The sequence below is a fragment of the Micromys minutus genome (assembly GCF_963924665.1).
Source record: "Micromys minutus genome assembly, chromosome: 17".
Taxonomy (NCBI): Eukaryota; Metazoa; Chordata; class Mammalia; order Rodentia; family Muridae; genus Micromys; species Micromys minutus.
In genome coordinates this window covers 27,018,581-27,040,037 of record NC_137952.1, presented here as the reverse complement: position 1 = coordinate 27,040,037, position 21,457 = coordinate 27,018,581, and the positions used below count along the sequence as shown (strand labels likewise).

Sequence of the window (21,457 nt, the reverse complement as noted above, 5' to 3'; positions counted from 1 at the left end):
ACAGGCACCAGAGACAAACTAGCAGGGTGGGCAGGAAGGTGTGCACAGCCGGCAAGCTTGCCTTCTAGTCCCTAACCTTTCCTGGAACATGGGACTTTTGGGCCACACTACCAGGGTTCAGATCCATTCTTACCACATGAGCCTCAGAACTGGGGTTATTCCAGCTTTGTTATCAACCTCCTGGTCTGAGTGCCGTCAACAGGGCAGTGCTCTGAGCAAACCGGTGTCACGGAAGGCATCTGAGCAGCATCTTCCCTGACAGCGTTAAATGTGTATGGACTGGAAGTGCATGGCACACGGGCCATCTTTGCAATCTCCTCAAGTTTGACTCTCTGGCACCTCCAAGTGGCCTGAGCCCTGGGGGGGCGGTGACTGGAGTGATGGGCCTCCACTAACGGCCACTAGAGAAGAGCCTGGAGCCTGAGGAGGGGCTACATTCCTGCAGTTCAGCAGCAGGCTCTCAGATAGGCAAGGAAGGCCTATGTCTGGTGACAGAAGTGACTGCCAGGGTTCAAGCCCCCGAACAGACTGTACCTCCCCCACCTGCATAGGTGTGGTGTTGGCTACAAGAGAAACCCTGCACGGCAAGGCCAACACCCCCATGACCCTCCACTCCAGTGGTCAAAGGTGACACTTTTCTCCACCCCAGGAGCCAGGGCAGTTTCAGGAGAGGCGGGGAAAACCTGCTGGACAGGGTGGCTAAAGGTGGAACCGGTTGGACAGGAGTTCAATCTCCCCCCTCAGCAACCCCACAAGACAGGGCTGAAGAGATAGCTCAGTGGTACAGTCCCTGCCGAGCACACAGGCAAGTTTTATGTCAGCACTGGGAACTAAGACAAGGGAGGTGGGGGACCTACAGCAGGAGCTAACAAAACACAACACTTTATTTTCTACTTTAATGTAATTTGTGGTGCTACGTAGAGCACTGAGGGTGACCATACATGCTCTACCCTGAGCTATGACCCTGGGGCCCCAAAAGAAATCATTTACAGCACAAACTACAAAGACACATCCTTCAGTGTTGGCCTGTGCAGAGTGGAGGGACAGTTGTGGAAGGCGCTGTGTGGCTTCTGGCCTGACACCACTCAAGGTCCTCATTGGATGGGGATGGACAGCTTTGAACAAGACACAAAACACCAACTTCCTCTGGCTCCTGGATAAGCAGGTCCTTCTATGTACAGCGTTCCTGGATCAAGGTTATTGCTCCTCCTAGACTCTTGGGCCTTCTCCAGAACCGGCCTGAGTGCAGCCGAGACTCCTCCAAGAGTCTGAGACAGAGTGAGTATGCCCAGGAAAGAGGTAGGAAGAGTCTGGTCCTCAAGTTTTCCCAGGTCCTCGCTTCTGTCTTGGCAAGAAGGACCCGGTGAGACTGGTAAGAGTCCCAGGCTCAGAGAGGCTGGGTTGTGTGATTATAGACCAGGTGCTCCGTTTCCTCCGTGGTGGAAACGGTGGAGCTGGCTGGTGTGGGAGGTGGGTGGTGCAGGGGACTGTGGAAGTCCTTTCTTTGGTCCTTGAGGAAACAGTAGCCCAAGATGGCCAAGACCACTATGATGCAGATGACCAGCAATACAGCAATGACTATCTCCGAGGAGCCTGGGAGAAGAACGGCAGAATGAGGTGCTCCTAAAGCCTGCCTGGTCTGACACCCACCACCCTCACTCTACGGAATGGACAAAAATCCATGGGTGTCATGTGTAGACGCAGATGAACACCCAACTCAGACCTCCAGACTTCCAAAAGCCCAGAGGGGCTCTGACACCTGACAATTGGCAGGCAATTCACTGTTCCCCCCTTTACCTATGTCAGGCCTCACTACTCAGTGGTGCACTCTGGGGAACCTTAGGATCCTCTCAGCATGGCTGGGCATTCACATCACATGTTGCCAGGTCCTAAATCAACACCTACGTATCCACGCCGGTGACAGGGAAGACTAGGCTTACCTACATTGGAAATGGAGCTTTCCCTCCGAAGTCCAAACACATCCTTCTCTGCAAAGTGACATAGAAAAACCAGTCGGCATTAGGTTAAGTCCTTAGACTTAGCTGTTCCAGTGTCACAGCCCCCTGCTACCCTCTCCCACAGCCATCAAAGTCACTTATAGAGGAGGGACTAGCCCCAGCCTAGGCAAATCTTCCTCTTCACCCCACCACTGCCACTCTGCTCACTGGAGACGCCACGACAGGACTCAAGACACTGCTGTTCCTCCTCAAAGTTGTTCTTGTTCCCGTAGCAACCACCATAGGTGAAGCGGGCACAGCGTTCACTGAATGGGTTGTAATACCAGCGTGGGATGTTCTCCTTGCAAAACCCAGTGTCTGGCAGCTCTGCACAGTACCCTGTGGTAAGGGAGCATGCAAAGGGGCAAGTGAGTCCAAGGAGCCACCCTGCTGCCACCCTTCAGACCCCACACGACTATAGCTCAGCACCCCCTGCACCAGGCTGAGGGCAGATGTGGCTTCACTAAAGGCAGGATAGACAAACTGGATAAAGATCTCAAACACCAAGAGAACTGCTACTTAGACTCTACTTTATTTATTTATTTTTTTAAAGGCTTATTTATTTATTTAATGTATGTGGGCACACAATTTCAGACACACCCGAAGAGGGCATCAGATCCCATTACAGATGGTTGTGAGCCACCATATGGTTGCTGGGAATTGAACTCAGGACCTCTGGAAGATCAATCAGTGCTCTTAGCCACTGAGCCATCTCTCCAGCCCTAGACTCTACTTTTAAAGATAAGATTGGTGACATTATTTATTTACTTATGTGCATGTGCGCACGGAGGTCAGAGGACTCGCACTAGGGTGGCCTTTCAACAGGATGGATTCCAAGGATCAAACTCAGGGCATGAGATTTAGTAGCAAGTGCCTTTGTTGGCCCCACAGTTTTCTTTTTCAATCTAACTTTTCTGTGTCAAGGTCTCTGACTCCTACCACCCAGTGAGTTGAACTTTTAACAAAAGGGCTGGGCATTAGGCATGAAAGAGTATCTAGCTTAAGCAGAGGTTCTCAACCCCTAGAAATGACCTTTCCCCTAAAACCACTGGAAAACAGATGTTTACATTATGATTCATAAGAGTAGCAAAATTAGCTATGAAGTAGCAATGAAAATCACAATGAAAAAACGGTTGTAGCCATAGGAAGGTTGACAACCACTGGGCTTAACTGTCCTGGAACTCACATTATAGACAAGACTGGTATAGAACTCAAGAGATCTGCCTGCATCTGCCTGGGATTAAAGGTATGCGCTGCCATGCCTAGCCAATTTTTTCTTTGATAGAGAATCTCACTGTATCGCAGGCTAGTTCTGAATGCTGTTTGGCAGAAGCTGACCTTGAACTTCTGATCTTCCTGGCATAAGCCACCATCACTAGGCCATTATCTGTATTTTCAGTACATGTTACATTTGCATAAAGGGTAGTTGTTTGTTTTCCCTCACGCCCCAGGGGTGGTGGAACACAAGCACACTTCCTTGCAATGCTAGGTGTGTGGCTTTCAGTGTGTCAAGCCATGCTGGCTTTCCATGTATGACAGCACTATGAAATTTCCTAAACACATATGACTTAGTGATATGCTTAACGAGTCTACAGTAATGGGAATAATCAGATGACGAGTGACTAGTGGTGTACGGAAAGTGAGCTAAGAAAGCTCAGTAGGCCCTGTCTCAGAAGGCCCTGCCTCTGGGTGTCCACAGCCGGTACACAGAGCAAACCCCTGGGACACTGTCAGCTGGATGGAGTGGGGACAGAAGTGCCAGAACCTGTTCTGACACAGAGGAGCAGGGAGACTCTCACCTTTGTCACTGAGGAAGTGGATACTCTGAAGCTCATCAAAGCCGCTGGTGTCTGCAGAGATGAGAGGGCAGAGGCTAGGGCCAACCATGGGGGAACCCAGAAGCATAAAGGAGAGCTCTTAGGACCTCCCCACCCGCCCCGCCCTATCTCCTCGTCCCCAGCTCACACTTCTCACAGGTGGCCTCGTCAGAGCCATCAGGGCAGTCTGGTGTGTCATCACACTCCAGGAAGCCATCGATACAGCAGCCATTGCTACATCGGAACTGGGAGGCATGGCAGCTACCAGAACACACTGGATGGGGATGAGGTGAAGCTCAGGCACAGAGCATGCGCCAAGGGGACCATCACCTACTGGGCCTCCCCACCAGGAGCCCATGTTCACCAACCCTAGCTCCTCCTATCTGTAAACTGGGCAGATCCTGACAGGAAGCTGTTTGTATTCTACTGGGGCGCTGGGAGCTGAGCAAAAGCAGGTTTGACAGGGGTACGGTCATCATATGGGCTGAAGACCAAGACAAGGGGAAGGAAATAAGGAAAGAAAAGAAGTAAAACCCACCTGGATGGTGCCTTTTAGGTGAGATTCCTGGGGGGGGGGGGGAACAACAGAGGAATAATATAGGTGTGGCCAGACTCTAACAATGGTGAGGTGACAGGAAGCCCCATATCCACTTCCCTGAACAGAAAAACTGCCCGCCCTGAGCCCTAAAGCTGCCCCTCAGAGACACACCTTTCACATCCTTGCAGGCTAACATGCACTCTTCCTCACGGAGGTAGTTGTTCTTGTTGCCCAGGCAACCTCCAAAAGTGAAACTTTTACAGATCTGTTCCTTGGGGTCGTAGTACCAGCGTGGGAAGGAGCCCCGGCAGCGGCCCACCTTGTAGGAAGCCAGGCAATAATCTAGATGGAGAACTTGTGAGTTAGGACTAGAGGCTTATCAGTGAGGGAAGCTCCAGGCACCTCAAGTCCACTCCCAGTCACCTTCTGTCTCCCTGGCAGTTAGCACAGTGATAGTCAGGTTGGCTGTTTCCTCTGGCTGGTCTGAGTCAGTTCTTGTCAGTTGGAACAGGTAGGATCCCTCCTTAAGTCCCCAGAGCTCCACTTCTTCTGGACGGTTTCTCTATACACAACACTGGTCATGAAGCTTGGCCACTTCCTGATGTTCCCCGACAACCCCAGGTCCTCCCAGCCATCCCCTTTCCCCCGGGAGAGCACACAGACTGGATATCAAATGAATCCTGCTCTCTTCTCTAGCCAACACCAAATGAGCCAGTGGTTGGCCTACAGCCCTGAAGGAGTCCTAGGAGGCTTCAGGGAAGGTCAGGGATCCAGCCCAGTATCTCACCTCTACTCTGACATCTTTGTCACCTTGCAGTAGGTGCCAGTCTGTGTTGTCTGCGTCTCTCAGTACCAGGGGTTTCTGCAGCTGTACCTTCAAGTCTATGCCCATCCAGATTCGAGGGATCCGGTTACCTGAGAGAAATGGAAGTAAAATTAACCATCAGTGGGTAGAGGGAGGCTCTCTTGGTAAACAAGAGGGGTGGTGGCCAAACTAGGACTCAGGAGCCTGCATAGGCACAAAAAGGACTCTCAACGAAGCCAGACCTTGCTCTCTGTGCAGTCAATTATGACTAGTAGATTGTCTTAAGCAAGTAACTGAATACTATGTGCTAGATTATCTAATCTCATTCAGGAAAAAAAAAAATCCACCTGTGTGATTGTACACTGGGTGGGGGGATGAGTCTGTTCTTATTTTCTACAATAAGCAGGTACTTCTGCTGACTACTTAAAAAAGTTAAACTGACAATTTCTTTTAAAGCCAATCAAAAAAAGTGTGTGATAAAAAGTCATCTTTCCTCTGGAGCTACAGGGGAAGCTCCATTGGCGGACTGCTTGCTAAGCATTTACATACAGCAGGATGAGACTCCCTAGTGCTAACTCAAACAGTGGTTGTATATGCCTGTAATTCTGGCACCCCGAAGGTAGAGGCGGGAGGATTAGAAGGATGTCCTAGAATACATAAAAACTGAACTCAGCCTAGGATGTGTAAGATTACCTTTTGACAAACAAACAAACAAGCAAGCAAATGGGTGCTCATGGGTAGAATGGTCCTAGGAGATGGCTCAGTGGTTAAGAACAATTGCTCTTATCCCACACAGCAGCTCAGAACCATCCATAAATATAGTTGCAGGTTTTCTGATGCCCTCTTCTGGCCTTCATGGCACGGGGCACATAGTAGTATCAAGTAGTACACTAGACATGCAATGGTGAGAGATACATTCATAACAACAACAACAAAATCACTCACTAGCCTAGACCATGCTGAGAATCTAGACAGAGGCCTTCAGCCTCTGAGTGTTAGGGGAAACAACTCAGATGGCCTTGGTGCTCCAGGGTGAGGAACCATGGGACAGCGTGCCTCTGCCATCAAGTACAAGGAATTTCCAGGAGCCACACCCTTCCTGGACCTAACAGTCTGAGGCTTCCTTCACTTGAAAGCCAGGGGTCCTGTCAGAGAAGCACAGAGGATTCCTGCTAAAAATGGGTTGGATGGCCCCCATCTTCCACCCACAGAACCTCTAGAAGCCAAGAATATGACTTTATTTGGAGAGAGTCTTTGCATAAGTGATAAAGGGCTTCTAGAACATTATCTGGGATAACTGACACTGTAAGAAAGCCAAGTGGCAAAGTGCTGAGCTACTGACTCACACGGGCAAGGCCCTCAGTCTCACTCATCAGGGTTCGGGTTAGACCAGAGCAGAGCTGGCGTGGGAGCAGGAGCAAAACAGAACAAGAATCGGGAGAATGGGGCTGGAGAGATGGCTCAGCGGTAAAGAGCATCAACTGCTCTTCCAGAGGTCCTGAGTTCGATTCCCAGCACCCACATGGTGGCTCACAACCATCTGTAATGGGATCTGATGCCCTCTTCTGGAGTGTCTGACGACATCCACAGTGTACTTATATATAAAATAAATAAATCTTTTTTAGACTCGGGAGAATGCTCTATCACTAAGCATTTCCTTGCAAGCACAAGGACTTGAGTCCAATTCCCAGAACTCACATCAAAAAGCCAGATGAAATGTCATGCACTTACAATCCCATTGCTGGCTGGGGAGGCAGAGACAGAAGGATATCTGGGGCTCACTAGCTGGCCAGCCTAGCCTACTTGGTGAGTTCCAGACCAGTGAGAAATCCATTCTCAGACAAAAACAAAAAGGTGGATAGCACCTGAGGAACAACACCTGAGACTATCCTCTGACCTTCACACACACACATCCATACACAAATATGTGCATCCACACACGCACTTCATGCACAGATGTCTACACACACCAAGAAACAGAAAAGCTGGCCCCAGTGGCACACATTTTCAATCCTTGCACTTAAGAGGCTGAGACAAGAGGATTATGAAATTAAGACCAGTTTTTCTACACAGAATTCCATGTCAGCCTTCACTACATAGTAAGATCCTATCTCAAAACCAAAAACACTAAAAAGGAAAAATATGTCCTGACAGTGTGCACAAGCCTACCTTCATACATATAGACTTTTTTTTTTTGAGTCATGTCTCACTGTGTATCTCTGGCTGGCCTAGAATCCACTATGGTGACTTGAAGTCACAGAAATGGACTACCTCGATTTCCCATGTGCCTCCATCATTGGTTATGTAGAATTAAAAAGCCAAGACCCAATATCATGAGGGGACATGAGATGGAAGTCGGCAGAGTAGGCCGTCAGAGGAAAAGGAAGCTCTCAACAGAAGGGAAGACAGATTTTGGTTTTGTTCTTTTACTTGATTATGGGGAACAAGGGGTGTTTGTAAACTGTGCTGAAGAGTTGGCTCAGTTAGTAAGGTGTCTGCCATGGAAGCAGGAGATTCCGAGTTCAAATCATCAGCATTCGTGTGAAAAGAGGCTTGCTAGTTTTCCACATGTGTAATCCAACACTATAGGTGGAGACAATATGATCTCTGGAGCTTGATGGCCACAGAATCAGTAAGCTGCAGTCTCTCAAAGAGACCCTGCCTCAATAAGTGAGGGGAACCAGGCATCTTTAACCCCAGCACTCCAGAGCCAGGTGAATCTCTGAGTCTGAGGCCAGTTTGAGCTACGAGTGAGATGCTGTCTCGAAAAGCAAAACAACAAATACTTTTTTATTTATTAATTAACAAATAAAGGAATAACTAAGGGATGTACTTGATATCCACCTCTGCCTCCACATGCAGGCACACATGTATACCTAACTAACTACATGTGTGCACACGCACACTCCGCACATGCACACACACTAAAGTAATAACGACAATGAAAAGAAATGAAAGTGAAAAGAAATTAGGAATCTGCAGAGCTGCTTCTGTGGACAGTAAGGAGGCCAGGCTGAGACAAACCTCAAGGCTTTCTGAACACGAAGTCAGAGTGCTTGGATATACCAGGAGCGACAGTCAAACATTAAACAATGATACAGGAAGAGAAAGGACAGAAAGCGGCGGAGTAGAGTTATGGAGTCTGGCTACCCTAGTCCTTGACTTAAGTAATGCACATGAGGTCCAGGAATCATGTGGGAGCGACCTAGGGTACCCTTGCCCTGGGCATTAGCATTTAAACATTGGATTGGAAGAGTTTCTATAAAGTAAGAAGGCTGGCAGGTGGACAAGGGCAAGAAGTTCAGGAGTGATGTAACACAAGAGGTCTGAGTCACAGGGCAGTCAGGGGAAGTAAAGAAAGATTAGAGAAACACTTGTGGGCAGACACTTCCATCTTCTCGTGAAAGGCTCTGGGAATGAGGAAGGAAGACAGAGGGCTAAGCAGAAGAGCAACCAGACTAAGAAAGAAGTATGTACCGTCCACAGAAAAGCTGAACCTAACCCATATCGCACACACACACACACTGGCTCAGCAGGAAAGGAGTGTGGGTGTTTCAGAGAGGCCAGGACTAGAGACAGTAGTGGGGATATACTACTTAATAAAGCTGCTAATTTGGGGATGCAGTGGGTGGGGGCTAGCTGCATCAGGTTAGCATGGATGTGTAGAATTCAGACTAACCACCCGTCCTATCTTTAAATGGGTAAAAAGCAGGGAAAAGAAGATCACCTTTTGTGAGATGTAAAACTCAGGTAAAATAAACTCTGAGGCAGAAGGTACAGCTCCGTGGGGGGAAATGTGTGTCTGAGTTGGGAAAAGCCTTGCCCCTATTTATATGTCACCTATGGTGTATGGCCCAGAAAGCCTAAAATATTTACCATCGAGACTACTTAACCGTCATAACCACCCTGCTATGCTTATGAGCTCACTCTTCCTAGATGAGAAAAATCAACTCATGAGAGGCATGGCTCGGTTTTCATTCAACCTAAGTGTTGGGAACTGAACTCTTGCGCCATGATTCAGTTTTTAAGTGTTAAAAGTGAGATCTGAACCCAGGGCTGTCTGTCTCCATTGCTCATACTCTATCTAAAAGCCCACCTTTGAGTCAGAAAGATGGCTCAACAGGGGAAGGTATGTCACCAAGCCTGACCTGAGCTTGATTCTCAGGACCCACTCAGTGAAAAGATAACAGATTCCTGTACATTATCCTCTAACCTCTGTAAGTAGAAAGCACACCCTGACAAATAACCACACAAATAAATGTAAAACCAAACCACCCAACACACCAAAAACTCCAGTGTTCTTTAGTGTAAAGGCATGATTTCACTAGAGTGGGAAAGGGGGTGGAAAGAAGAGAATCTACTAAAAAGACAGGTTTTTTTTTTTTTTTTTTTTTTCCCTTTCTCTCTGATTTAGACAGGGTCTCTATGTAAGCCTGTGTAGTCCAGGCTGGCTTTCAGTCTTGAATGCCTCAGCCTCCCCAGTGCTGAGATTACAGATGTGCCAGGCCAAGGGAAGGTATTCAAATTCATCTCCTTCCTAAAGCTTGCCTTAGGGCTTATTATTATGACTTTACATTCATTTATTTAGTATGTATATGCTGTGTATGTGTTGTGGGCCTGAGCATGCCAAGGCATGGGCGGTCAGTTTCCTCTCTCCACCAAGTGGGCTCTGGAGATCAAACTCAAATTAAATTGGTGGCAAGCACCTTTAACCATTTGGCCATCTTGCCAGCCTGGTTTTATTGTTATTCAAACAGCATCACAGTGCTCAGTTAACAGATGCTGACACACACTGAAGTTGTTTCCAATTCTTCATCATTATAAAAGATGCTACCGGCGAGCTGTCGCACAAATGTATACATTAAGCCCACAAGTAGAATTATGGCAAGGGTGGCTCCACAGAGGATTATATGGCATGTAAGAGTGCTCAAAGAGAAACAAGATAAGGCCAGCTGTAGGGGCTGAGTCACAGAGATGAGAAGACAGGAGAGACAAGGTTTCACAGACCCAGGGAGAAGGCAGGGTTGGCTGGACCTAGTGTCACAGGTCTGTAATTCCAATTACTGGAAAGAGAGAGGCAGAAGGATCTAAGTTCAAGAACTATGTGGGCTACAGAGCTAGTTCAATGTCAGCCTAGTAGGACCCCATCTCAAAGTTTAGCAAAAAGGGACAGGGATGTGGCTTGGTTGTGGGAACCTTGCTTAACAGGTAAGGTTAGATTCAGGGTAAAAGAAAAAAAAAAGGCCAAAGAGAAAGCAGGGAACATGAAGGACACAAAAAGGTAGGGAAGAAGGCAAAAGAGGAACAGAAAGCGGTTACCTGGAAACACTGCTGCCAGTGTGTTTACTGTATTTACTGTATTTACCAGACCCTGGGTGATAAGCCTAGGTCAGGTGGTGCCTGTTTTTATTGTGCAAAACCAGCTGCAGGAAGAGGAGAAAGCAGGACAGGCTACATCCACCCAACGCCCAGCCCCACTAAGTGGAAGTGGCAGCCAGGCATCAGACTTTGAATGAGGAGCAGCTCCCCCCCTCCACTGCTACACTCCACCACTCGCACATCTGCTTTCATCAAGCCCCAAGACCAAGGGGCAAATGCCCTACCCTAACTACCACTCCCTTCTTCCTACCCTGGAGAGAGCAAAGGGCTGGAATCACAATAAAACCAGGCCTCAGGATATATCCAGGGAATGGTAGGCTCCACCTCCTAAGCCACTAGGACATGGTGGGGGAGCACAGGCACAAGGGACAAGACAAGCCTGGAGTCTTCTTGCCTGGCCTAGCCACAAACTGGGGAAAAGGGATTAAAGCAACCCATTCTGGTAATCCAACCAACAGAGGAATCAACCAACAGCTTAGGTATCCTGACACATCCCCTTTTGTGGAGCTACTGACAAGCAGCTTTTGGACCTCCTAAAGTACCCCTGATACAGCCTAGAATGGCCTGAAGTGCACACAATACCTGAGCCCCACCCAGCTCCTCAAATGGTCCAGGAAATCCCCATTCTATCCTATCTCATGCCAAATGGAGCATTTCTGGGGGATTCCGAAAGAGGAAGGACTAAGTGGCCCAGATCCAGAGATCCAGGTTCTGGCTGGGGACAGGACTCCTGTCAGAGCAGAAAAGGCACCACAACCAATAGGTGTCATCACCACCTACTCTAATGCTTCCACCGTAACCAAGTGAGACACCATGGACCAACCTACCCCACAGAGAGCATCCCCCACTTTCCAGAATCCCCGCCTCAGGTCTCCCCAGAGATCAAGGGGAAAAGAGCAGACCCATCGTCTATGATAGGTACTAGTTCAGAAAAAAGCCTGGAGAGATGGGTGTCTGTTGCACTGGTTCTATCCGGTCCTGTTCCCGTTAGCTGCTGGGTTACCACCCATTCGAGGGTTAGGGTTCTACTAGAAAGGTGGTCCTATATGAAAGACAATAGGACTTTTGGAGCAGGCCCCTGAGGTGAGACCTGGGCTTACCATTTAGGGATATTATCCTGGGTAAACTAATTTTTTCCTTTTCTTTCTTTTTGCTTGTTTTTTTTTTTTAAAAAAAACAAAGCAAACAAAAACAAAGAACAAACAAACAAACAAAAACTAACAGGGTTTCTCTGTGTTGCCCTGGATGTCCTGGAACTCACTCTGTAGACCAGACTGGCCTTTGCCTGCCCGTGCCTCCGAAGTGCTGTTATTAAAGAGAGTGCACCACTATCCCAAGTAATTTAACACAGGGGGCTCAGTTCCCTATTACGCTAAAAAGCAGATACAAGCGGCCCCTCTCCCAGAGAGTGGAGACAGCCAGGAACTCGCACAGTGAGTAAAACGTGAAGAGCCAGCAGAAGCTATCACTGTGGCCCACAGAGAGGACGACGTAGGGCTGCTGCAGCTCTGCTCACAGTCCACTGTCAGTCAGTCCGAAGACCAAAGAGGAGGATCCTTGTTCCCCACTTTGCCTCCATCATCGGGAGGAAACAAGGTGAAGAGACAGCCAGGCCTACCATATCCTAAGCAGGTACAACCCTACTTGGCTCACGTGGGACAGGCACACACACCTGCTTGGGCAGCTGACACCCTCACCTACACATACCAACAGGTTTACTCACCCCAGCAGCCCTGCTCACCCCTCATCAGATTGCTTCTAGGAGACTGGACCTACAACACAGTCCCTCTCCCTCAGGAAAACTTTTGCCTGGGTCTGTCCTGTATTGTCTGGGGCCTGGCTGTATCATTGGTCCACCTGGGAAAGTCCAATCTATTCCCAGGGCAGAGACACTAACCTGTCCCTTATCCAGCCATGGGAGGAGACCATGGCCAGACTCATTTTGTCAAGGCCTCTAACAGCCTAGGGCAAGGCTTGGCCAGGGTGCCTTTCTAGTCACTTTGGTCGCATCAACATTCCCTGACTTGGCCTATCAGGGACAGAGTAGTGAACTTCTCTTACAGGAACAGTCTGGGCTAGGCCTTCAGTCCATCTATAATCAACACTGAACATCTTACTTCAGGGGCCAGAACCTGGACCCTAAGAAAGCCCTCCCATTCCCTTTGTTTACTAAATACTATCTACTTCAAAGGCAGTCGACCACGGGCTCTCCTCCTTAACTCCTTTTTGTTGCTGTCTTCACCAAGACTCCATAACCTGCCTATACCTTCAGGCCAGCAACCTTCCTCACCTCCAAAGCCTCGAGACCGCAGCTCGCGGTAGGAGTGGTAAAGCTCCTGGGTAAGGTAGTTGATGAAGCCCTCCTTCCGAGCGAACTTGCACACGAAGTTCTGCTCGTACAGGCAGTTCATGAGGAAGCAGGCAGAGATGGCGTCCTCGCCGCCGTCTGGCTGCAGCTCCACCAGCGCCAGGTTGCAGTTCTGAGTGGTGCAGCAGGCACGCACGCAGTCCCAGCCGCGGCGCACCGTCGGGGAACCCAGGAAGGTGGCCCCGTTGCTGACTGAAGCTTCGGTGTCCAGTACAAATGCGGGCACCCCGCTGGTAAAGCGGCTCAAGCAGGCGGTTCCCCCGGGAAGATCAGGGGGTGCGGATGGCAGCTCGGTCTCAGTGCCCTGGAGACCAAGCGCGCAAAGGAGCCATACGCCGACCGTAGAGATGCTGGCCTGGGCCAGGCGGCGGCCCGCCATCGTGCTCCCAGGGGCCGTCGCCCTCCTCCCCAAGACGGTGACCTTCACAGTGCTGGCCTCTGGGTTCCGAGGGTGCTGGTGACCTGAGAGGGGAGGAGACAGAGGAGACACACCTGATCAGCTCGGAAAGGGGCGCGGGGCACTGGGAAGGAGGAGGCGCACGCGGGTCGATCCGCCCTCGCACACTCGGACCGGAGCGCAGACGTCGGGCAGGGCACCGCTCGGGAGCTCGCGTACCCCAACACAGAGCGGACGTCCGCCAAACATGCTCGGGGCCCACTGGGCCTCCGCCTACCGTCCGCCCTGGCAACCTGCACAGGTGAACGGGGTGGGACCGCCGAAGATCCCGCCCGGCTTCCGCCCGGCTCTGGATGCGCGGAAGATTGGCTGCCTCCTCCCCCTACCCCCCTTCCTAGTTTCTGGTGAAACTGAGTCAGAGCGCGGGGCGGGACTGGCATTAACCCCTGCGCCGCCGGCCCCGCCCACGCCGCTTGCACTCCCACCGTCCTGCCCAGAAGAACTTCCGGCTGGACCCGCCCGGCGGCTCCGCCACCCCAGACCCAGCCGCAGCGACTGTGGTATCCGGACGCCCAGGGGCGTGGGTGAGGCTCGCGTGCCCTGGAGGCGGCTCTATGTGGCTCCACGGAGTCAGCCACTCGGTGGGTCCCAGAACATCAAAAGTGCATCTCGAAAGTCCCCGTTGGGCTGCGACGCCGCTGCAAGGTGGCGCAGGTGAGGCTGCCTCCGGCCTTCCGTTCCGGTTAGACCCCGCATTCCCAGCCCTTGGCTGGAGGCGTTTGGGAAGGGGTTGGAAGAGCCTCGTCGGGGAAAGCTTATGCAAACGATTTCGCTGTCTGTGGCCTGCCCTTGGGACGTCATTTCCAGTGAGAAGAGAACCCCAAGTTAGGTAGGCTGAATTTGTGAAAACCAGCCCCAGGGATTGCGTGCTTCACTGAAACAGCTCAGGACAGCCCTTCCTTCTGCGGTTGTTGACCAACAGGTGATTCCTGGTATCCTGGCTTCCCTGGGTTTCACCCACAGGAGTTCTTTCCCTTTTGTTTGGGCCTCTCCCTCATTTGTATTAATATTTCCTTTTGAACTCTTCACCTTTTATTGATAAATTACCCCCTTCCCTGAATCTCTGGTTTACTCTCCCATCCCAAGGGGAACTCCCAGTGAGTAGTTGACCACTCTCTTCCCCCAAAATCCCCTGTTTTAACACCTGGAGGCTCCAGCTCACCGAAGGGTTGAGTTAATATCTCACAAAACAGGGGACACCTTCATGCCAAGCTCATTGCTTTTACTAAGTGAAAAGCACTAAGTCCTTCACATCCTAGATATCTACAGGACATCTGCATTCATTAGTCCTGTTTTCTTTCACATTAACTTATTTCTGTGACAAGGCCTTGAAAGGCATCTCTGGTCCTGTCCTTGAAGTCATGTTCTTCGTCATTTCCTAGTGTTGTGATTAGAGATGAATCACTGTATCTGGCAGGATTTGTCCTATTTATGCCCCCCCCCTACCTCTCCCCAGGAGGGACAGGTCAGCAGTTCAGAGCAATTGCTACTCTTGTAGAGGACTGGAATTTAGTTCTCAACATCCATATCTCAAGGTTCATAGCCTCCTGAAACTCCAGCTCCAAAGGGTCTGAAACCTGGCATCCTCAAACACCTGCACAAATGTGGTATTTATTCGCACACACACACACACACACACACTCATAAATATTTATTCTTTAAGGTTATAAAACATTTGGCCTGGGGGTTGCAGCACATCTCCTAAGTTTGAGGTCTGCCTGCTCTACAGAGCCCAGTACAACCAGGGTTACACGGAGAAACCCAGTCTCAAAAAGCCAAACCAACAACAAAGATTCTAAAAAGTATTCCGTGTATGAGCGCCTACATATTGTGTGCCTGTATGTTGTGTACACCTCCTGTTTGCTTCATGCCTGTTGAAACCAGAAGAGACCATTTGGATCCTTCTAGAACTGGAGTAACACGGTTGAAAACTCCACATGGGGCTGGGAATGGATTCAAGGTTCTAAGGAAAGATTCTACATCATTTCATTCTATTTTAACCCCCCCCCCCACACACACACTCTATGAAGAAAAATTCCCCCATTGCTCACTTAAAATAGTTTCATGGGTAGATCTTGGAGCAAGGATCACTTTACCAATTGCAAATCCTCCAGCTACTCAGGTTACAGATACTGGGAACTGAAACTAGTGGGTGTCCAGGGCTCTCTGGATATTCTGGGGTTCCACAGCCATTGCATAGTGAAGCTTGTAGTGTATGCTAGGGAAGAAACATGACTGTGCAGTTCCTGGAAAGAAAGAATTCTGTCAGTTTGATTCCTACCTTCCCAAATAGCTCATACATAAGAGAATACTAGCACAGGAGAATATCACCTTATCATAATACCACATTGCCAGAAGTTTATGATTACATTATGTACATGATATTAAAAATACCTATATTTAAAGCTGGGTGTGGCGATACATACTTATAATCCAAACATCTGATAGGCGGCAGGAAGATCAGGAGTTCAAAGCCACTCTTGTTTAAAATATCAAGTTTGAGTCCCGCTGAGGCTGAAAGAGACCCTGTTCCAGAAAGAGAGAGAGAAACAGATCTTCCTTGTATTGGGGCTGGAAATGGAAAACTCTTGATGGTAGAACACTTGCTTTATATGCACAAAATCTAGAGTTTGGTTCTTCAGCATTGCATAAATAAACACATTTATCGGACAATGAAAACGTCTAAATCATGTTCCTGAGCACTGCCCACAAGTTACCCAATGTAATCTGACCAAACCAAGGAAGTAGGTTCTGTTTTATTTCCATTGTACCGATGAACAAACAGATGGGTGAGCTAACATGTTGGGTCACAGAGTGGGGCTTGGCCCCAAGGCAGGCTAGCTTCATTGCTTCAGTACCTAAACCTTGGGCTTTAGTGTAATTGCCATCCTGATGTCATCTGTAAGTTCCACTCTTACTTCAGATTCACCTTGCCTGAAATAAAAAATAATTTTCAAGCGATGGACAGCCTTTCTTTTTTTTTTCTTTTTTTTTTTTTTTTTGTGATGCCTGTTGCTGTGGTTTCAATATAGTTTGGTCCCCTTGGAAGCTCATGTTGAAATTTGCTATTGTGGTGGTGTCTAGAGGTGGGGCTTTTTTAGTGGTAATTAGATCATTGAAAAGGAACTGGGTTAATCCTTGAAGGACTGGATGAGTTACCATGAGAACAGGTTATAGAGTGAGGCTGCCCCCTGTGCTTTTCCTCTTCTGTGTCAGGCAGCTGCTAGATGTGTGTGTCAGATCTTGGACTTTGAGTCTCTGGAAGCTATTACTGAAGTTAATACTGAGTGCCTTTTTCATTTACTTCCTTATTTTGAATCCTGCTCCCCCTGACCCCCAGCCCCTGTGTGTGTGCACAGAGGAAGCAGGGTTTATGTATGTGTGTGGGCATTCCTGTGAAGGCTCGAATTGGATGTCGGGAATCATTTGCCTTCACTCTTCCATTTTACACTCTGAGGCAGAGTTTCTTATCTTGCTAGTCAGCTTACTCTGGGGATCCCCTCTGTCTCCTCCCAAGAGTCTAGTCAAGCTGCCTGGCCCATCTGTCTTTTATGTAGTTTTCTTCTTTTTTTTTTTTTTTTTAACAGGTGAGGAGACACAGCTTTATTGTATAAAAGCTGGGCCAGGAGGTTTAAGATAGGGACGTGCTGACAAGACACACAGGTCTCTAGTTCATGTGTAAGCCCTCTCCAGAGTTCCCCATACACATCGAGATCTCTCAACTTCAGATGTTCTTGTCCTCTTCACAGCAGTCATTTCTTTTTAGGGTCTGACACTGTCTGTCACAAAACAGAACCCCTTCCATAACACGCGCCACCGCATAGCCCTAGACACCAGTCCCTCAGTCTGACTTCCCCAGGTCACGAGCTCTAAGCACTCTGGGAGCCGGTCTGCCCAGTGGAGGCTTCCGCTGGTGCTGTAGTGGGCATCTCAGGCATTGACATAGGTGGAGCACTTTCTTCCAGATTTTCTTGATAGAGTCTGCAAAGGCGAGACAGCCCTCTCTCCAGTGGCTGTTGCCAGCTGTGCCATGGGTACCAAGGTTTGCCTGACAACAATGTGGGGGCTGGTGGAGTCACACTGACAGCTCCTTGCACAGTATGAAAGTCAACATCTGGGGGCTCCGCCTGGGGAATGTAGAAACTGAGAAGACCACTCTCCCTGGCTTTCTGGATGGCCTGGGTCGGCTTCTTGTGCTGCTTCATACAGACACCCGTGTATGGGGCATGGAAGATGATACCCGTGTGGGAACAAACAAAACTGTCCCAAGAGCTTCACATTCCTAAAGTCAATGTGCAACTTGTGATCCCTGCAGATGGGGCAAGGATTCCCAGAAACTTTATAGTTATGAATACATGTCTTTCGGGTCCGCTGTGGTGGCACGCCACCTTTGTGGTTGCAGCAGTAGTCTGAGAGCCATAGCGGTTCTGGTATTCTTCTGAATCCAGGTATTTCTAAGGTTTGTTCTCATAAGGGGAAACGGGAAGTGAGGATAGAGCGTCTTTTTCAGGAGGGCCTCTGGTGCAGAGAGTCTGGAGGGGAACCTGAGCTACGTAGGAGCTTCGTAAGAGTGTAAGATACAGCCTTAGCAGCGTGTGCGGCAGGGAGGCAGTCATCTTGATGCACACTTATGTGGGTTTCTGAGGATCCAAATTCTGTTTCTCACAGTAGCATAGGAAATGTTTTAACTGCTGAGCCATCTCTGTGACTTGACCGTGTCTTTTGAGATAGCATTTCACTGAACCTGGAGCTCACAGATTTAACTGGCTAGCAAACCCCAGGGATCTTGACTCCATCTCCCAACTGCTAGAATTTCAGGTCTGTGCCACTGGGCGTGGCTCCTCTTCCTAGCTTCAAAAAATAGTTTCCAGTTTCCCTTAAAAGAGCATGGATGTCCATAATAAAGACAGGGATACAGGATGCTATCATCCATTCCCTTCTTCCCTGCTCTCTCTGCACTAACCTCTTTGCAACTGTCTATGGCCCTGGTGTTCTTCATCTGCCTGCCTCCTGGGACTGATCTAACTTCAGAACATATCAATAATAATTGCAATAGAAGACTAGCATTATTACAAAGTAAAGCTGGCCTTTTGGGGGGGGGGGTGGAGAGATGGCTCAATGGCTAAGATCACTGACTATTCTTTCAGAGGTACTGAGTTCAATTCCCAGCAACCACATGGTAGCTCACAACCATCTGTAATGTGATCTGATGCCTTCTTCTGGTGTGTCTGAAGGTAGCTACAGTGTATTCCTATACATAAATAAATATTTTTAAAACCCCCAAACTGGCCTTTTTATTGTTTTGATAGAGTCTTGTGTAGCTGAGGATAGCCTTGACCTAACCTGCCTGCTTGCATCTTACAAGGTCTGGGATTACATTGTATTCAGCTCCCTTTCAAAAAATATTTATTCAATTGAGCCAGCCAATGGTGGTAGTTCCTTTTATTTAATCCCAGCACTGGGGAGGCAGAGGCAGGCAGATCTCTGAGGATGAGGGTAGTCTGATCTAAATAGTGAGTTCCAAGACAGCCAGAGCTACATAAAGAAACCTTGTCTCAAAAAACCCTCTATTAATTTTTATGTGCATGTCTATGTTTTATGTGCATGTTTTGCCTGTATGTATTGAAGTTCATGATGTGCATGCAGTGGCCAGCAGAACATGTCAGACTCCCCTGGACTGGAGTTATGAACAGTATGAATTATCATTTGGGTGGTAGGAAATGACGCCAGGTCATCCACAAAAGCACCAATAATCCCAGCTCTGCTACAGAAAGATTTCAAAACGTGCCTTAATTTTTTTAGTGATCCAACTAAAAGCCTATTAATTCTCTTGATTAGTGTAGAAACAAGGTATGTATGTTTTCGTGTGTGGATTAGCAAGTACACATTTGCACGTCTGGAGGCCAGGGGACAACCTCAGTAGCCCTCCAGATATTGTCCACATTTTATTGTGAGAGATGGTCTCTCACTAAGTACCCTAGACTAACTAGCCGTAGAAACCCAGAAATCTGTTTGTCTCCACCCTTGGTTTAGTTTGCGTGTGTGTGTTTTGGTAGTTTTACATAGGATCTCATGTAGCTCAGACAAGCCTTGAAGCTTTGAACTTGCTAAATAACTAAAAGACTAGCTTGAAAACACACACACACACACACACACACACACACACATTCTGAGCAATCGTTTCGTTTTATTTTAGGGTTTATTTATTTAATGTATATGTGTACACTGTAGTGTCTTCAGACACACTAGAAGAGGGCATCAGATCCCATTACAGATGGCTGTGAGCCACCATGTGGTTGCTGGGAATTGATTTCAGGACCTTTGGAAGAACAGTCAGTGCTCTTAACTGATGAGTCATCTCTTCCTCTGGGAAAACTAGCATTGAACTGCTGATCCTCCTGTCTCTGCCTCCCAAGTGTTGGAATTACAGGCATGTGTCACTGGACTAATTAAGAAATTTTGACGTGGTTCTGTAGTGTAGCAGTTATCACATCTGCTTCATATGCAGAAGGTCCAGGGTTTGAGCCCCAGTGTTGGACTGGAGAGATGACTCAGCAGTTAAGAGAGCTGACTGCTCTTCCAGAGGTCCTGAGTTCAATTCCCAGCAACCACATGGTGGTTTACAACCATCTGTAATGGGATCCGATATTCTCTTCTAGTATGTCTGAAGACAGCTGCAGTGAGTGTACTCATATAAATATAATAATCTTTAAAAAATATTTTTGATAATAAATTATGGGGGAAATAATGCAATATTTTTCAAAATTAGACTGTGTGTTAAGTACTTTTCCGTCACTGTGATAAAACACCATAACCAGAAGCAACTTCCAGAAGAAAGGATTTATTTGAGCATATGATCTAGAGGACTAAAAGTCCATCATAGCTTGGGAGCAGAGCAACAAGCACCAGGAGTGGAGGTAGGAACAGGAACTCAACTTCAAGCACAAGCAAGAACCAGAGAGAGCCAAGTGGAAGCTAGGCAAGGCTAGGCGCTCTCATAGCCGCCTTCCTCTAGCAAGGCCACACCTCCTCATCCTCCCCCAACAGCACCTTCACCTGACAACCAAGTGTTCAAATGGCTAAGCCAGTGAAGGATGTTTCTCACTCAAACCACCACGGTCCTCTAACGTTAAGGTTAAGCAATGGGAACAGACAGTTGAGTATGGAGCTTCATGTCAGAGGTCTCAACATTTCATAAGCAAGGAAGTAGGATTGCCACAAGTTCTAGGCTAGCCTGGGCTACATGGTGTGTTTCAGGTCATCCTCCACAAATAATACACCCTCCACTAATTATATATTATAGGTACATACATAAACTCACATGGAAGTAGAAAAGTAGAACGTAGATTAGATTACTTTTCGGGGGACTAGCAGAAAAGCGGAGAGAAGGGGGGTGGGTATGGAGGAGTGAATGTAGTCAAAGAACATGATATGTTTAAATGAAAATGTCATTACAAAACCCATCCTTATGTTCAATGAATACACGCTAGTAAAAATAAAAGACCTTGACTTAAAAAAAAATCCAAGGAGCTTGAGAGATGGCTCATCAGTTCTGTTTGCATACTGTTTTTGCAAAGGACCAGAATTGGTCCCCATCACCTACACTGGGTGTCTTACTGCTCCCTGTAACTTCAGCTCCAGAGAGGGCTGGCCTCTGGGGACATTTGTATTTGTGTACACATAGCTACACCCACACATTGGTACACACGTACACATAATTAAAAATAAAAACTTTTTGGAAATCCCAGCAGGAGGATTGGAAATTCAGGGCCACTTTGGGCTAAGTAGCATATCTGGAACCTACTGGCCTGTTAGAGTAATTGGTGAGCATCAAGCCAATAACAGACCTTGTCTTAAAGGAGGTGGATGGTGTCCCCGAGGATTATATCTGAGATGATGCTTCCTCTAAGCAAGTGTATACACATACACACACACACACACACACACACACACACACACACACACAGAGAGAGAGAGAGATAGAGAGAGAGAGAGAGAGAGAGAGAGAGAGAGAGAGAGAGAAACATACTTAAAACAAATCCCACCACTGCCAAAAGAGGAAAAAGAGCTGGGATGTAGCTCAGTTAGTAAAATGC

At 48.1% G+C, this 21,457-nt stretch overlaps 1 protein-coding gene and 1 pseudogene across 6 annotated transcripts; both read right to left on the bottom strand.

The window, feature by feature from the left end:
- Positions 1-1,152: 1,152 nt before the first annotated feature.
- SPINT1 (serine peptidase inhibitor, Kunitz type 1) lies at positions 1,153-13,283 on the bottom strand (the record flags this gene model as incomplete). Of its 5 annotated transcripts, XM_080931538.1 has the most annotated exons (10): positions 1,153-1,593; positions 1,941-1,988; positions 2,166-2,336; positions 3,797-3,847; positions 3,963-4,088; positions 4,353-4,379; positions 4,524-4,694; positions 4,776-4,914; positions 5,140-5,267; positions 12,827-13,283. In XM_080931538.1, the coding sequence occupies 10 exons, from the start codon at positions 13,281-13,283 to the stop codon at positions 1,388-1,390; spliced, it is 1,524 nt and encodes a 507-aa protein (XP_080787664.1). In that variant the 3' UTR covers positions 1,153-1,387. The 5 variants fall into 5 exon arrangements, with proteins under 5 accessions (XP_080787664.1, XP_080787663.1, XP_080787665.1 ...); XM_080931537.1 differs by lacking the exon at positions 4,353-4,379 and having other exon boundaries at positions 3,963-4,109; positions 4,476-4,694; XM_080931539.1 differs by lacking the exon at positions 4,353-4,379 and having other exon boundaries at positions 3,963-4,109.
- Positions 13,284-17,230: 3,947 nt separating this feature from the next.
- Positions 17,231-17,977, bottom strand: LOC308431820 (small ribosomal subunit protein mS40-like; annotated as a pseudogene). Its single transcript has one exon. The product of its transcript is annotated as a small ribosomal subunit protein mS40-like (transcript).
- Positions 17,978-21,457: the final 3,480 nt, after the last annotated feature.